The sequence below is a fragment of the Oncorhynchus mykiss genome, chromosome 1, assembly GCF_057628025.1.
Source record: "Oncorhynchus mykiss isolate SJ-2025 chromosome 1, ASM5762802v1, whole genome shotgun sequence".
NCBI lineage: Eukaryota > Metazoa > Chordata > Actinopteri > Salmoniformes > Salmonidae > Oncorhynchus > Oncorhynchus mykiss.
The window spans coordinates 55,218,724-55,236,590 of record NC_143022.1 but is presented as its reverse complement, the minus strand read 5'-3'; the positions used below and the strand labels follow the sequence as shown (position 1 = coordinate 55,236,590).

Genomic DNA, 17,867 nt, shown 5'->3' with positions numbered 1-17,867 from the left:
TAGGTGAATTGTTAAGACACTGGAGTCCTGATAAGGTAGGACAACAACTACACACACACACACACACACACACACACACACACACACACACACACACACACACACACACACACACACACACTATATCCTTCCTCCCTTTACTCCAACTTACTTTGGACCCCTGGGAGATAATCCATAAAGTCCCTCCATCCTGGATAGCCTAGCATACTTCTCTCTCTCAACAATTTACACATTCACTCCGACCTGTGTCGAGCCAGCTATTCAGGTGGGGAAAAAGTCAAGCAAACAAAAGTCTGCATACTTTCTGCTGAGCAGAGAGGGTAGCCTTGTTAAAGGGGCCAGCTCAGTTCCATCTGGATGGAGAGATCTGGCAGTGTGTGTGTGTGTGTCAAATATTTTTTTTTGTCAAATGCTTCATAACCAACAGGTGTAGACTAACAGTGAAATTCTTTTTTACGGGCCCTTTCAAACAATGCAGAGAGAAAAAAATGGGAAAAAAAGAATAGAAAGATAATAACACGAGGAATAAATACACAATGAGTAACGATAACTTGGTTATGTACAGAGGGTACCAGTACCAAGTCGATGTGCAGAGGTACGAGGTAATTGAGGTAGATATACACTGCTCAAAAAAATAAAGGGAACACTAAAATAGCACATCCTAGATCTGAATGAATGAAATATTCTTATTAAATACTTTTTTCTTTACATAGTTGAATGTGCTGACAACAAAATCACACAAACATTTTCAATGGGAATCAAATTTATCAACCCATGGAGGTCTGGATTTGGAGTCACACTCAAAATTAAAGTGGAAAACCACACTACAGGCTGATCCAACTTTGATGTAATGCCCTTAAAACAAGTCAAAATGAGGCTCAGTAGTGCGTGTGGCCTCCACGTGCCTGTATGACCTCCCTACAATGCCTGGGAATGCTCCTGATGAGGTGGCGGATGGTCTCCTGAGGGATCTCCTCCCAGACCTGGACTGAAGCATCCGCCAACTCCTGGACAGTCTGTGGTGCAACATGGCATTGGTGGATGGAGCGAGACATGATGTCCCAGATATGCTCAATTGGATTCAGGTCTGGGGAACGGGCGGGCCAGTCCATAGCATCAATGCCTTCCTCTTGCAGGAACTGCTGACACACTCCAGCCACATGAGGTCTAGCATTGTCTTGCATTAGGAGGAACCCAGGGCCAACCGCACCAACATATGGTCTCACAAGAGGTCTGAGGGTCTCATCTCGGTACCTAATGGCAGTCAGGCTACCTCTGGCAAGCACATGGAGGGCTGTATGGCCCCCCAAAGAAATGCCACCCCACACCATGACTGACCCACCCCCAAACCGGTCATGCTGGAGGATGTTGCAGGCAGCAGAACGTTCTCCACGGCGTCTCCAGACTCTGTCAAGTCTGTCACATGTGCTCAGTGTGAACCTGCTTTCATCTGTGAATAGCACAGGGCGCCAATGGTGAATTTGCCAATCTTGGTGTTCTCTGGCAAATGCCAAACGTCCTGCACGGTGTTGGGCTGTAAGCACAACCCCCACCTGTGGACGTCGGGCCCTCATACCACCCTCATGGAGTCTGTTTCTGACCGTTTAAGCAGACACATGCACATTTGTGGCCTGCTGGAGGTCATTTTGAAGGGCTCTGGCAGTGCTCCTCCTGCTACTCCTTGCACAAAGGCGGAGGTAGCGGTCCTGCTGCTGGGTTGTTGCCCTCCTACGGCCTCCTCCACGTTGCCTGATGTACTGGCCTGTCTCCTGGTAGTGCCTCCATGCTCTGGACACTACGCTGACAGACACAGTAAACCTTCTTGCCACAGCTCGCATTGATGTGCCATCCTGGATGACCTGCACTACCTGAGCCACTTGTGTGGGTTGTAGACTCCGTCTCATGCTACCACTAGAGTGAAAGCACCGGCAGCATTCAAAAGTGACCAAAACATCAGCCAGGAAGCATAGGAACTGAGAAGTGGTCTGTGGTCACCACCTGCAGAACCACTCCTTTATTGGGGGTGTCTTGCTAATTGCCTATAATTTCCACCTGTTGTCTATTCCATTTGCACAACAGCATGTGAAATGTATTGTCAATCAGTGTTTCTTCCTAAGTGGACAGTTTGATTTCACAGAAGTGTGATTGACTTGGAGTTACATTGTGTTGTTTAAGTGTTCCCTTTATTTTTTTGAGCAGTGTATATTGTACATATGGTTCTGCCTGGATGGAGAGATTTGGCGGGAGGCAACACAGGCAAGTCGGTGCCCTCAAAATCAGTTTTGTCATTGCTTTCCAGGACTGTGAATTGCAGTGTTGTAGTAGTTGCAAGTCATCCATTGCTTTCCTGTCTGATAGGTGTAAACATAAAAAATATACTGTGCATGTCAGTAAGTCTCTGGTGTACAGCTGTATCCTGGAGTCCTGCCCAGCAACGAGCCTCCACACATGGCAGTTATGACAAAATAACACATTTGTCAACGTCAAACCCAATCAAAGCTTTATACAGCTCTCCCTTAAATATGTATGGAGAATTATGTTGAGTGGAAAGATGTACAGCACAAACTCGGGTAAGACTTTGCTGCAGGTATACTTTATGAAGCTGTAATTAATATTGCAACATAATACTTGTGGCATGAATGATCTCTCATTGAGTCCTTCCCATTTGAAATCTCTAAATGATGTCACAGGCAACTAAAAGGAGCTCCCAGAGCATGTGCTCATGAGCCTGTGCCACCTGAGACAAGGTGAAAGGTCATCTGGACCGTTTATCATATATTGTGTAAGTTCAGCTCCAAAGATTAAGGGTCGGGGATATATTACTTTTGAGGGTTTTCAGATCAAACTGTTTAATTACTTGAAAAACTGAAATGATGTGGCTTATGTGAGGAAACCTTGATGTTTTTGTGGCGCTGCTTCCATGGATCCTCTCTTCCCCTCCCTGACCAACAGTTTGTCAAAGCCTCTGAAATTCCATCCAGCTGATCTTCTCCCAGGCCCCCGGTCCCCCCCCTTCCAGGGTGCCATCTGCTCTCTTTTAACCTCTCTTTCTCCCTCTCTCTCATTCTCACCTCCTTCCTCTCTTACACGCCTCCTTCCTCCCGCCCTCTCTCTCTCTCTCTCTCTCTCTCTCTCTCTCTCTCTCTCACCTCTCTCCTATCCCTCAACGGCTCAGACACAGCTCTCAAGATGTCCTGGTCGCATGCAACCTTCCTTGTCGCTGTGCTCCTGTCACTGTCCTGTGAGTGAGTCTGCCTGCAGGGGGACTGTATTGTCAGGGAATAATATATACTTACAAGATGTGAATGAATACTTGAGGAGGATGGTGCATGTCATATTGTCTGTGATATCGCTAGAGAAACCTAGAGTGCAGTCTGAGGGCAGAGTGACTCTGTTACTAGTGATAGTGGTATGGGAACATTGTGATAGAGAGCTCAACGCTGATCTGATGTTTTGTCCTATGATCATGTACCTCTGAACCCCTGCAGTATCTCAGGAGGTAGACAATGCAGCTGTTCCCGATGATAAGGGCACTACCAAGGCAACCGACCCGAGAGGTAAGCAGCGCGACCTTCACTGAACCCTCTTCGTCTTCTGCAGCACATACAACCTAATTTCTTGGTGCGGGCTGAGACTTCAAACCTTACTGAACTCCCTCTTTTTTTGCCTGCTGTTAAATCTACCCTCCTCTCATCTCTTATGCGATTGTAACAGAATGGAAATGTTTTGTTGTCTTTGTTTTCCCTGATCTGGGAGCGAACTCACCACCCTCTGCATACCAACACAACGGCTCTCAACTCAGTCTTTCCTTTATCTTTTCTTCTCAGGTCCACTGAGGGAGATCTTCATGCCCGAGGCCGACGCAGCAAACTTCTTCAGACGCCGCAGCAGAAGAGCTGCCAAGTCTCAGGACGAAATTGACGGTGATTGAAGCTTTCTCTGTTTGGATCTCTTTCATGTTGCTTGGATGTTTTTGGGGTTGTTTTTCCACCAACGGTCAGTGGTGAACTGGAAATGGAGGGTGTGGTGTTGCGTGCCTCTGTCTGTGGATGCCTGAATGAAGCATAGCTTGTGTGTGTAGGCATAGATGGATGGTTTGGTCCCACATCTTCTAGATCGATCAATACTTTTTAAGGTCAGCTGAACGTTTTGGTTGCAGAGGTAGCCTACTACTCCACTACGCCAGAGTTTATATTACTGGATGGAGTTTATATTGCTGCAGTTGAATTCAGCAATGGCTGAAGTCCCAGTGTTCTATCCGTCTTTGCAATGATTCGGTCCCGTGTGGCTCAGCTGGTAGAGCAACACCAGGGTTGTGGGTTTGATTCCCATGTGGGACCAGTAGGTACAAATATGAACATGTATGCACTGACTACTGTAAGATGCTCTGGATAAGAGCGCCTGCTAAATGGCAAGAATGTAAAAGGATTCAGCCGAATAGGTCATGTTATGACACTGAGTGAATACCGTTATGGCTGGACTGAGCTGGAGAATAGTCCTTTTATCCTACTCAGCTAAAACCGAGGAGTAGACAAAAATCTCCACTTTCACAAGTACATGTATAATGCAGGGAAAGGTGATACTTACTGTAGTCAGTTGCAAAACTGAATGCATTTTCCACAACCCCTCTGAATCAGAGAGGTGCGGGAAACTGCCTTAATTGACATCATCAAGGTCGGGGGAGAAGTTGTTGTGGGGTTAACTGCCTCGTTCAAGGGCAGAACGGCAGATTTTTCCCACTTTAGGGATTTGAACAAGCAACCTTTCAGTTACTGTCCCAACGCTCTAACCGCTAGGACACGAGAGGAGACCTTGTGAAAGTTCCCATGAGGGAGATGTTTGATTGTTCTCTTTAACTACTCAGTTGACGGCCAGGTGAGAGTTTAGCTGGAGAAAGAGAGCCGTTGAGAGGCGAGTTACTTAATGCAGAAACCCAAGACAAATTGAAGTGTTAGCTGAAAAAAGTTAGAGCAAGAGAAGAAAAAGAGAGAAAGAGAGCGAGGTGGAGTGATGTTTGTATCCAGTCTGGGTATGGAGAGAGCAGTTAGAAGTTGAGTGTGGAATGTGCCAACACACAGGCACAGTGGAGGGAGGGGGGTCAGAGAGATGGACAGAGTGAGAGAAAAATATGTTTACTTTTTGAAAGCCCCTTTGGCAGCCAGATGTTGACACTACTAAACCACAGTAAGTCATATGAGAAAATGTGGATAAACCTATAGTGTGAGACATCCACATTGCTTGCTGTTTGGGGTTTTAGGCTTGTGTTTCTGTATAAGCACATCTTTATACATGTATTTGATTGATTGTGTGTGTGTGTTTTTGGTTTTACTATCCTTGTGGGGATCAGAATTCCCCACTAGAATAGTAAAACATGGAAAATGTAGTCAAGAGGGGACGTTTCACCGGTCCCCACAAGGAAAAAGGCTTTTTTAAGCTTCGGGGTTAGGGTTAGAGGTTAGGTCAGTTAAGGTCAGGGAAATTAGGATTCTGAATGGGAATCAATTGTTTGGTCCCCACAAGGATAGTATAACAAATGTGTGTGTTAGTTTGTGTTATCTGTGTGACCACTGAGTGGTTACAGTGAGGTTCAGCTCTGTTGCCAGGTAGGTATAATCAACATCAATGTGGCTTTCACCTGTATTCAAATGGGTGAACCTGTTTGACTTTGGGCTTTTATGTGGCGAGGTTATGCCAGGTAAAGTGAGTGGGTGGGTCAGATACTTTGACAGGAGTCAGGAGCATATCACTCATGGGCCCTGTCACATTATCCTCTCGATGTGTAAACAAGTGACGTGCATACAGTGCATTATCCCAATTGATTGACATAACACTTGGTTGACGATATTGGTGGTCACCTTTTTGAGTTTTATTTACACTGGGTCATTAGTTCACAGCTCCCTGACCACCGACCTGCGAAGGAACGCTGCAAGCTTTACCATTTCAACTGTTCATCTGATTGCTTTTCCATTTAGTTGTTATTTACAACTACCTGACCGACCTGAATTCCCAAAATCAAATTCCAAAGGGAGTCGTTATGCAGGCAAAGACCTGTCCCATGGAACAACAATGAAGAAAAGGTCAGAGGTTAGGTGTCAGGACTCGAAGAGGATTCCATGGCCCAAACCCAGCGTCTGCCTGTACTCTGCAGAGATCCAATCCTACGTAACGTTGTCGGTGCAGTTTGACCGCAAGTGATACAATTGAATTGACTTCCTTTTTCTCCTCCCCTATAGCTGAACAGAGGCAGGTGCTGGCTGCAGATAAGCGGAAGAGAGAGAACCATGAGGAACAGAGGAATGAGTTTGAGAACTACGCTGAGGAGGAGCATGACGGTATAATAATACACAGTGTACAAAACATTAGGAACACCTGCTCTTCCCATAATAATAATGTATTCAATTTCTGTAGCGCTTTTCAAAATCTCAAAGCGCTTCATACAAAAACAAGCAATGCATCACCATGAGTAGCTTTAACTATAGTTAGGTCGACCAATAGGGGCCAGGTCTTTTGAGTTCATGCATCCTCCAAAGATAGAGAGAGGCAGTTCATCATGGCTTGAGAAGAGGGATGTGTTCAGGGAGATGGTTGATGAAGAAAGGGTCTAGTGGCGATCTTATAGAGGGTTGCTCTGGGAACCAGCCTGATTCATATAGCGACCGGACTTCTCCTCCTTCATAATGCATGTCACCCACTTGAGTGATGCCTCGGCAGCCAGAAAGCTCACCACACACCGTTCAGAGTAGTAGCCAGTTGTCCTCACTATGAGCCCTCTGCCTCAGCACTGCATTCCTCTACTGCATCTCCCATTCCTCTCAAGCTTCAGGTGACTCTTCAATTGATGCTTTCAAAAGATCAGGAACCAGCAACCAAGTGACACAAAAAAGCTGATAGTGTCCAGATGAATCATTCGAACAATTAGCCAGCTAGTTAGCTAGCTAAGCCAAAAAGAGTTGACCTGCCAGTCCATCTGCAAATCTGTGGATCAAAACCACCACAAACATGCAATAAACATGCAATAAACATGCAATAAACATGCAATAAAAATCAATGTTTTCAAAAACAAAACAGCTGATAAAAAAACAGTACATATTTACAGGAACTCTTTGCTTAGAGGCTGCTACTAGGGCACCATGGCAACTACCATGACATAGGGGGGCAGTTTAAAGAAGGATTTTTAAGCCTTGAGACATGGATTATGTATGTGTGCCATTCAGAGGGTGAATGGGCAAGACAAAAGATTTAAGTGCCTTTGAACGGGATATGGTAGTAGGTGCCAGGAGCACCGGTTTGACTATGTCAAGAACTGTGGCGTTGTTGGGTTTTTCCACTCTCAACAGTTTCCTATGTGTATCAAGAATGGTCCACTACCCAAAAGACATCCAGCCAACTTGACACAACTGTGGGAAGCATTGGAGTCAACATCCTTGTGGAACGCTTGACACCTTGTAGAGTCCATGCCCCGACGAATCGAGGCTGTTCTGAGGGCAAAAAGGGGTGCAACTCAATATTAGGAAGATGTTCCTAATGTTTTGTACACAGTGTATAATACCCTAACAAGTTATTTTGTATTCTACTCCTGTAACAGTTTCTCTTTTATTGTTGGTGTATAATCAGAGCACAGTATGGCAGTAGCCTATGTGTATCAGTGAATTGATCCAGTAACACTTCATCCAGTAGCGTGATCTGTCTACCCTCGTCATTCCCTCCCATAACTTACCTCTGGCCTTAGAGCAAGACGAGAGGACACGGGAGAGCACCGAGCAGTGGCGAGAGTTCCACTATGACGGCCTGCATCCCCCCCAGGAGTACAACCGCCAGTCTACCTGAGACATCACCGCCCTACTGGAGAACAGTGGTATTACAGCAGGCAGGACACAGAGGGCTACGCCCCCTACTATAATAGTAAATGTAACATTTTATAATGTCGTGTACGCTTCCATAAATACTTTGGAAAGACTTTAGGTAGGTGTTCTCTTTTAGATATGCCTTATAAATAATATTTTTAAAGAAGCAAATTAATGTTATTCTTCTGTACTGGTTTGAATGTTTGCATGTGTGTTGCATTTTCGCATGCTGTGTGACGATGCAATGATGTAGATTTGAACATGTTAATACTTATATACAGCTTTAGTCTAAAGTTTACTTTGGTTGGAGTCATTAAAAGTCATTTATCAACCACCCCACAAATTTCTTGTTAACAAACTATAGTTTTGGTAAGTCGTTTAGGATATCTACTTTGTGCATGACACAAGTAATTTTTCCAACAATTGTTTACAGACAGATTATTTCACTTATAATTCCCCGTATCACAATTCCAGTGGGTCAGAAGTTTACATACACTAAGTTGACTGTGACGTTAAACAGCTTGGAAAATTCCAGAAAATGATGTTCATGGCTTCAGAAGCTTCTGATTGACTCATTTCAAGGCCTATTTCAAGGCCTACCTTCAAACTCAGTGCCTCTTTGCTTGACATCATGGGAAATTCTAAAGAAATCAGCCAAGACCTCATAAAAACAATTGTAGACCTCCAGAAGTCTGGTTCATCCTTGGGAGCAATTTCCAAACGCCTGAAGGTACCACATTCACCTGTACAAACAATAGTATGCAAGTATAAACACCATGGCACCACACAGCCGTCACACCTCTCAGGAAGGAGATGCATTCTGTCTCCTAGAGATGAAGGTGCTTTGGTGCAAAAAGTGCAAATCGATCCCAGAACAACAGCAAAGGACCTTGTGAAGATGCTGGAGGAATCAGGTACAATAGTATCTATATCCACAGTAAAACGAGTCCCATATCGACATAACCTGAAAGGCCGCTCAGCAAGGATGAAGCCACTCCCCCAAAACCACCATAAAAGAGGCAGACTTCGGTTTGCAACTGCACATGGGGACAAAGATCGTACTTTTTTGGAGAAATGTCCTCTGGTCTGATGAAAGAAAAATAGAACTGTTTGGCCATAATGACCATCGTTATGTTTGGAGGAAAAAGGGGGAGGCTTGCAAGCCAAAGAATACCATCCCAACCGTGAAGCACGGGGGTGGCAGCATCATGTTGTGGAGGTGCTTTGCTGCAGGAGGGACTGGTGCACTTCACAAAATAGATGGCATCATGAAGAAGGGAAATTATGTGGATATATTGAAGCAACATCTCAAGACATCAGTCAGGAAATTAAAGCTTGGTCGCAAATGGGTTTTCCAAATGGACAATGACCCCAAGCATACTTCCAAAGTTGTGGCAAAATGGCTTAAGGACAACAAAGTCAATGTATTGGAGTGGCCATCACAAAGCCCTGACCTCAATCCTATAGAAAATGTGTGGACAGAACTGAAAAAGCGTGTGCAAGCAAGGAGGCCTACAAACCTGACTCAGTTACACCAGCTCTGTCAGGAGGAATGGGCCGAAATTCACCCAATTTATTGTGAGTAGCTTGTGGAAGGCTACCCGAAACGTTTGACCCAAGTTAAACAATTTAAAGGCAATGCTACCAAATACTAATTGAGTGTATGTAAACTTCTGACCCACTGGGAATGTGATGAAAGAAATACAAACTGAAATAAATAATTCTCTCAACTATTATTCTGATATTTCACATTCTTAAAATAAAAGTGGTGATCCTAACTGACCTAAGACAGGGATTTTTTACTAGGATTAAATGTCAGGAATTGTGAAAAACTGAGTTTAAATGTATTTGGCTAAGGTGCATGTAAACTTCCGACTTGTGTGTGTGTGTGTGTATATATATATATATATATATATATATATATATATATATATACTGCTCAAAAAAATACACTGAACACTAAAATAACATCCTAGATCTGAATGAATGAAATATTCTTATTAAATACTTTTTTCTTTACTTAGTTGAATGTGCTAACTACAAAATCACACAAAAATGATCAATGGAAATCAAATTTATTAACCAATGGAGGTCTGGATTCGGAGTCACACTCAAAATTAAAGTGGAAAACCACACTACAGGCTGATCCAACTTTGATGTGTTGTCCTTAAAACAAGTCAAAATGAGGCTCAGTAGTGTGTGTGGCCTCCACGTGCCTGTATGACCTCCCTACGAAGCCTGGGAATGCTCCTGATGAGGTGGCGGATGGTCTCCTGAGGGATCTCCTCCCAGACCTGGACTAAAGCATCCGCTACCTCCTGGACAGTCTGTGGTGCAACGTGGCGTTGGTGGATGGAGCGAGACATGATGTCCCAGATGTGCTCAATTGGATTCAGGTCTGGGGAACGGGCGGGCCAGTCCATAGCGTCAATGCCTTCCTCTTGCAGGAACTGCTGACACACTCCAGCCACATGAGGCCTAGCATTGTCTTGCATTAGGAGGAACCCAGGGCCAACCGCACCAGCATATGGTCTCACAAGGGGTCTGAGGATCTCATCTCGGTACCTAATGGCAGTCAGGCTACCTCTGGCAAGCACATGGAGGGCTGTGCAGCCCCCCAAAGAAATGCCACCCCACACCATGACTGACCCACCACCAAACCGGTCATGCTGGATGTTGCAGGCAGCAGAACATTCTCCATGGCGTCTCCAGACTCTGTCACATGTGCTCAGTGTGAACCTGCTTTCATCTGTGAAGAGCACAGGGCGCCCTCATACCCCCCTCAGGAAGTCTGTTTCTGACCATTTGAGCAGACACATGCACATTTGTAGCCTGCTGGAGGTCATTTTGCAGGGCTCTGGCAGTGCTCCTCCTTGCACAAAGGCGGAGGTAGCGGTCCTGCTGCTGGGTTGTTGCCCTCCTACGGCCTCCTCCACGTCTCCTGATGTACTGGCCTGTCTCCTGGTAGCGCCTCCATGCTCTGGACACTACGCTGACAGACACAGCAAACCTTTTTGCCACAGCTCGCATTGATGTGCCATTTTGGATGAGCTGCACTACCTGAGCCACTTGTGTGGGTTGTAGACTCCGTCTCATGCTACCACTAGAGTGAAAGCACCGCCAGCATTCAAAAGTGTCCAAAACATCAGCCAGGAAGCATAGGAACTGAGAAGTGGTCTGTGGTCACCAGCTGCAGAACCACTCCTTTATTGGGGGTGTCTTGCTAATTGCCTATAATTTCCACCTGTTGTCTATTCCATTTCCACAACAGCATGTGACATTTATTGTCAATCAGTGTTGCTTCCTAAGTGGACAGTTTGATTTCACAGAAGTGTGATTCACTTGGAGATACATTGTGTTGTTTAAGTGTTCCCTTTTATTTTTTTGAGCAGTGTATATATATATACACACACAATTACACACACAGTTGAAGCCGGATAACCTTCCATTTATATATATATGAGCATATATGTAGTATGTCATGCAATAAAATGCAAATGTATTACTTAAAAATCATACAATCTGATTTTCTGGATTTTTGTTTTAGATTCCGTCTCTCACAGTTGAAGTGTACCTATAATAAAAATGACAGACCTCTACATGCTTTGTAAGTGGGGAAACCTGCAAAATCGGCAGTGTATCAAATACTTGTTCTCCCCACTGTATATATACACCTACTCATTCCAGGGTTTTTCTTTATTTTTACTATTTTCTACATTATAGAATAATAGTGAAGACATCAAAACTATGAAATAACACATGTGGAATCATGTAGTAAACAAACGAAAGTGTTAAACAAGTCAAAATATATTTTATAATTGAGATTCATCAAAGTAGCCACCCTTTGCCTTGACAGCGTTGCATGCTCTTGGCATTCTCTCAACCAGCATCATGAGGTAGTCACCTGGAATTAATTTCTTTCCATCTTAATGAGTTTGAGCCCATCAGTTGTGTTGTAACAAGATATACAGAAGATAGCCATTTTTGGTAAAAGACCAAGACCATATTATGGCAAGAACAGCTCAAATAAGCAAAGAGGAAGGATAGTCCATCATTACTTTAAGATATGAAGGTCAGTCAACACGGAAAATTTCAAGAACTTTGAAAGTTTCTTCGAGTGCAGTTGCAAAAACCATCAAGCACTATGATGAAACTGGCTCTCATGCGGACCGCCACAGGAAAGGAAGACCCGGAGTTACCTCTGCTGCAGAGGATAAGTCCATTAGAGTTACCACCCTCAGAAAACGGCAATTAACGGCTTCTCAGATTGCAACCCAAATATATTCTTCACAGAGTTCAAATAAGACATCACAACATCAACTGTTCAGAGGAGACTGAGTGAATCAGGCCTTCATGATTGAATTGCTGCAAAGAAAGCATTACTAAAGGATGCCAAAAAAACACGAGCAATGGAAATTAGAGCGGTGGAAATCTGTCCTTTGGTCTGATGAGTCCAAATTGGAGATTTTTGGTTCCAACCGCTGTGTCTTTGTGAGACGCAGAGTAGGTGAACGGATGATCTCCGCATGTGTGGTTCCCACCATGAAGCATGAATGATGAGATGTGATGGTGCTTTGCTGGTGACACTGTAGGGTATTTATTTAGAATTCAAGGCACACTTAACCAGCATGGCTACCACAGCATTCTGCAGTGATACGCCATCCTATCTGGTTTGCGCTTAGAGGGACTATCGTTTATTTTTCAACAGGACAATGACCCAAAACACACCTCCAGGTTGTGTAAGGGCTATTTGACCAAGGAGAGTGATGGAGTGTTGCATCAGATGACCTGGCCTCAACAATCACCCGACCTCAATCAGAATGAGATGGTTCGGGATGAGTTGGACTGCAGAGTGCAGGAAAAGCAGCCAACAAGTGCTCAGCATATGTGGGAACTCCTTCTAGACGGTTGGGAAGCATTCCAGGTGACTACCTCATGAACCTGGTTGAGAGAATGCAAAGAGCGTGCAAAGCTGTCATCAAGGCAAAGGGTGGCTACTTTGAAGAATCTCAAATATATTTTGATTTGTATAACACTTTTTTAGTTACTACATGATTCCATATGTGATTCATAGTTTTGATGTCTAGAAAATAGTAAAAAATAAAGAAAGACCCAAACTTTGGACTGGTACTGTATGTGTGTATACATACATACACACACACACGGTCAAAAGTTTTAGAACACCTACTCATTCAAGTTTTTTTTTTTTTTTTACTATTTTCTACATTGTAGAATAATAGTGAAGACATCGCTATGAAATGATGTAGTAACCTAAAAAAGTGTTAAACAAATCAAAATATATTTGAGATTTAACTCTTTTTTTTTTGGCTACTACATGATTATTTCATAGTTTATGTCTTCACTATTATTCTACAATGTAGAAAATAGTCCCCCCAAAAAACCCTTGAATGAGTAGGTGTTCTAAAACCGTTGACCGGTCGTGTACACACCGGTGTAATATTTATGTTTTATTAGACACTGCTTTGCAATAGCACTCCACAGTAAGCCCCCTGGAGTTAAGTATGTTCTTACTTTTTATTTGATTGTATTCAAGACTTAGTCATCTTGTAGTCCACTTTATCACAACCTATATACACAGTATCTCTCAAACAAAGTGCTTTTCATGCATGCTTTGTAAAAGCTTTATATTTCATGCTTTGTATCATGCTGTTTTTGAAGAGAACATACAGTATTTGTAACGTAGAAAATCAATAAACACCGCAATCCAAGCAAATATGGTTACTGAGATGTATATCTACAAAAGGACAAGAGGATCTACATCTTCATGAACATATATCTATACTCATAGTTTACTGCCCCTGAGAAGTAGTTTTTCAAGTCCTTTTACATCAACATTGCACATTGAGATCTACAATTGTGCTCAACATCGAAACATACTAATTTCAAGCTTTTAAGTTGCATCCAGGGTTGGGGGTCAATACCATTTGAAATAAAGTCAATTCAGAAAGTAAACTGAATGAAATGAAATCAACCCTGGTTCCATCCATGTCGAACAGTGAAATATTAAGCAGTGGTATATCACAGGTAAAAACGCTTGCTAGACAGATGTCCCTCCTCCTTGCAGCGTGAAGACCGTTCGTTTTGGGAGAGAGGAGCGAAGACAGAGAGTGAGGACAGTGAGAGAGACAGCAACTGGCTGCTAAATTCAAAGGACGGGTATGAAAGTACACTGACCAAACAGTGTGTGAGCACTTCTGGGAACAGCCAGCGCCTGGGGGGGAAAAAGCAAAGCAGCAAAAGGTAACTAAAGTTGGCTATACTACACAAGCTACTACAAAATTATTCTGCAATGGCGCACTGACTATCAAATGACTTCAATCTTTATTTCTTAGTTTGTCATTTGTGTTTAAATTGAACTCTATTGCAGTGGTCATTGTTATAATACGCATCATTTCAGTCTCATCCCATTTGTTTGATTTTTAAACAATGCCCCCAAAATGGGATATATCAAACTGTCCATTCCACGTAAGGTTCATCCCCACCAATTTTTTTTAAAAATGATGAGCTGAACTGTCCTGACGGGACACGTAAGAATATGCAAAGCTTGCTTTAGTTAATATCATGCATCATCATCATAAACGTCAACCTCAGCATCAGAACTGGGATTTCATTTCATCAAATTGTCAAAGTATCTCCCTGAGAACAGGTCACAAAGCTATGCTATCCTTATGCTAAGGATGGCGTCACAGTTACATCGCAATTATTCACAAGTAACAACTATACATTTGAACCTACTACTGACAACATATCTGACATATTGTGACACATTTACAAGTTTTTTCCCCTGTAAGTAAAGTTCTTACAAGAGTCAGAATAAGAAAATAAATAATTCAATACCTTTCAATCAGGAAAAGTGTACGATGAATGCATAACTGTCACAACCGTCATTACCGTCACAACCGGCCGTCATTACCGTCACAACCGTCATTACCGTCACAACCGTCATTACCGTCACAACCGTCATAACTGTCACAACCGTCATTACCGTCATTACCGTCACAACCGTCATTACCGTCACAACCGGCCATCATTACCGTCACAACCGTCATTACCGTCACAACCGTCATTACCGTCACAACCGTCATAACCGTCACAACCGTCATTACCGTCACAACCGGCCGTCAAAACTGCTCTTGCCAGTTGTCTCACACTAGTAAAGCACTTCATTCACAGGTGTGTGCATGATTCTGCAGATAGATGTGTTTCTCTGACATTATATATCCAGAAAACATAAAGCAAATATATATATATAACCGCTATGCCCTACAGTTGGGAATAATGAACCAGTGATTTTACTCAACCTTAACTGCAGCTAAAAATGAAAACTAGAAATTAGGATAAGAAGTCATCACTATTTTAGTCTTGAATGCTGTTTCAGTTTCATAAAAGTAACTCCTCACAATGGTTTCAGGGTGCAATTTTGAACACAAGGCATAGAGGGCGTGATGCCCCTGACACTCACAGTCTCAGAATTACAGCAGTCTCAATAACAAAGACTAATAAAAACATGGTGAGTTCCCATAAGGAGAAGAAAACGGAATAATTCCATGCGGCAGCATTTGAAAAGAAACACATTCATTGGACCAGCGCTGTTTCTGATTTTACAGGAGATAAGCATTGAAAACGTGACCAGCAGTTGGGAAATCAAGTAGTAAAGTGTCTGTAGCTCATTTGGGAAAGAAAAAAAACATTTAACAGTTACAGTTAAGCAGTTAAGTTATTTGTTGGCTGAGTAGTTAACAGATATTCTCTACGATTGTGTTTATTGTCCACTTTGATGACAAACTTTCTGTACTGCTAACATTCACTTCCAGTCATTTTCGCTCCAGCGCTGGTCCAATGAATTTGTTTATATTCGAACGCATCTTGCACGGAATTATTACGTTGTCTTAACCTTCTCCATCTTCAACCTAGCATAGTGTGGCCTCATAACACCACCAATGTCCCATACAAAACAGGTCTTCTTGTCTTCTGGAGGACAGTCGTACAACACGGCCGTGCTTGAAGTGGAATGACAAAGATGCCGGTATTCATTTCAGGAGCCATTTTCATTTTACAGTACAATATTTTCAATGTCCGTGTTCATATTTTAGAGTGAACATTCTATAAGAGGTGAACATTTTGTGTTGCAATTACTCCGTACCGAGTCCACCAACCCAATTTAAACACTGGGAAACTAAACCCTCTGGTCAGTAGACAGAGAGAGAGAGAGAGAGAGAGACAGTGGTCTTCCTCATCTCTTCACCACCAGACCTGTGGTCCGTTAGGAAGTAGAATGTTCAAATAGGCATGTATCATGTAGAACAGATATGATTGTCTGTTTGATAGGAAATAGGAAATCCTGTGAGCTCTCTTCATTTTATTTCACATCTCTGAATACACTTACTGTGGTTGGGTACAGACAGAGTGCTGCCCTGAGAACGCAGTAAGTGCTGAGCCATGGTCCTCAAGTTCTCAATCCCAACAGCTGATAATGGGCGGGATGGGCAGACTAGGAGAGAAATTCTGGAATTCTGAGGGGTTGAATTAAGAATACCAACTCAAAGCTCTGTGGTCTCCCAACTGACCTCCCGCGGAACCTGACGTCATTTAGTCCCCATGTGGATGGTGGTGACTGTGGAGGGGCGTGGCCGGGGTGGCTCCACCACTGCAGCTGTAGCCACCACCTGTGGTTCTGCCTGTGGTTCCCCTCTGATGCTGGCAGGGGCACTGCAGGCTGCAGTGGAGAGAGGCAGAGTGGGCAGAGGTTGTGGAGGACCTGAGGGGAGAAGATCACTAGAATCACTCAAAAGTTACACAGGCTCCATAGATCCAAAATACCAGACTAAACCGGTAAAGTAACATAAAGGCGTCATTCAGTCACCATCTTTGCGTGAGAGGGTGGCACAGTCTACAGACATGCTCTTGGCCAGCATAGAATTCGGTCCCTGTTGGTCAAAGCTCATACTGCTGCCAAAGCTGCTGTTCAGACTACTGCCCAGCTGCAAGCGCCTCATATGACGAATCACTGCCGTGGCGTTAAACGCTTGCTGTGGAGGAAACAGAGAGAGAGAAGGAGGGAGAGGAGGCAGGTGAGGAGAGATGGCGAGAACAGACATGCAAAATAGGAAGGATAACTATGTTTATGTTGGACACAATTTAAAATGTGTACATTGTAAATTGGTACTTTTTGCATGCTTGGGTGTTTAATATGAATGTGTTATTTAATACATTTCATATGGGATGGGCTACAGGGGGTGACTGAACCCCCCCCCCCCCCAAAAAAAAGAGAGAAGAGTAAATTGTGTACCCACCCTCCATTTGCTTTTGGCAAAATTTTTCCTCATCTGCCGACTGACTGATTCATGGATGTTCTTGCAGAGAGCCGTGTCCCCAGCAATCCTGAAATACAATGTCTGTTTATTGGTTAAAAAGTATTGATAAAGAACATGCAGTGTGCAGATGTTTTTCATTTTAACATGGTAAAAACAAATCCTGGCCTGGGTACCTAGCACCAGCTCCAAGCTGGTGCTAGGATGTGTACTGACCCGTCTCACGTTATATAATACCCACCTGTTACAACCACCCTTTGTGAGTCTATATAAACTCTATCAAGCCACCTGCCCAAGTCACAATAGGCCCAAGACGCAATGGCTCAAATGGCGCAACGGACAGGCATCATTTATCCTGCAGGATCCCGCTGGATTTCTTAAAATGCTACTAACATGAGATTACGTGCACCTGCGGGCTAAACTAAGCTTGATTGCAACAAAAAAAAACACTAAGGATAAACCAGCAGATCAGTTGATCTCTCGTTGTTACCGTATGAAGTGGTTAGGATTACCAGACAGCTAGTCGAGGTGCTCTGTTTCAAATATCGACCTATCAGGAGCATTGGAAAACGTAAGGCTGATGAATGTGAAAATACTTGTAGTGGTCCTATATTTCATTCAAACATTTCACCTTAAATATTGCAAAGCAATATAATATATGCCAATCGAATTAACTTTAGACGACATTTTC

General features: G+C 43.4%; 2 protein-coding genes across 2 annotated transcripts in view; one reads left to right on the top strand and one right to left on the bottom strand.

Moving 5' to 3' along the window:
- Positions 1-3,132: 3,132 nt before the first annotated feature.
- On the top strand, positions 3,133-9,577 carry ucmab (upper zone of growth plate and cartilage matrix associated b). Its single transcript, XM_090234454.1, has 5 exons — positions 3,133-3,241; positions 3,489-3,557; positions 3,828-3,923; positions 6,234-6,332; positions 7,730-9,577. The coding sequence occupies exons 1-5, from the start codon at positions 3,190-3,192 to the stop codon at positions 7,825-7,827; spliced, it is 414 nt and encodes a 137-aa protein (XP_090090580.1). The 5' UTR covers positions 3,133-3,189; the 3' UTR covers positions 7,828-9,577.
- A 3,783-nt stretch (positions 9,578-13,360) lies between these two features.
- Positions 13,361-17,867, bottom strand: part of LOC110525010 (calcium/calmodulin-dependent protein kinase type 1D) — a 48,225-nt gene continuing 43,718 nt past the window's right edge. Inside the window, exons 9-11 of the mRNA XM_021604975.3 lie at positions 17,159-17,246; positions 16,729-16,894; positions 13,361-16,623 (exon numbers count right to left, since the gene is read on the bottom strand). Coding sequence (XP_021460650.3) covers positions 16,451-16,623; positions 16,729-16,894; positions 17,159-17,246 — 427 coding nt within the window. The 3' untranslated portion in view covers positions 13,361-16,450. The remainder of the gene's footprint in view (positions 16,624-16,728; positions 16,895-17,158; positions 17,247-17,867) is intronic.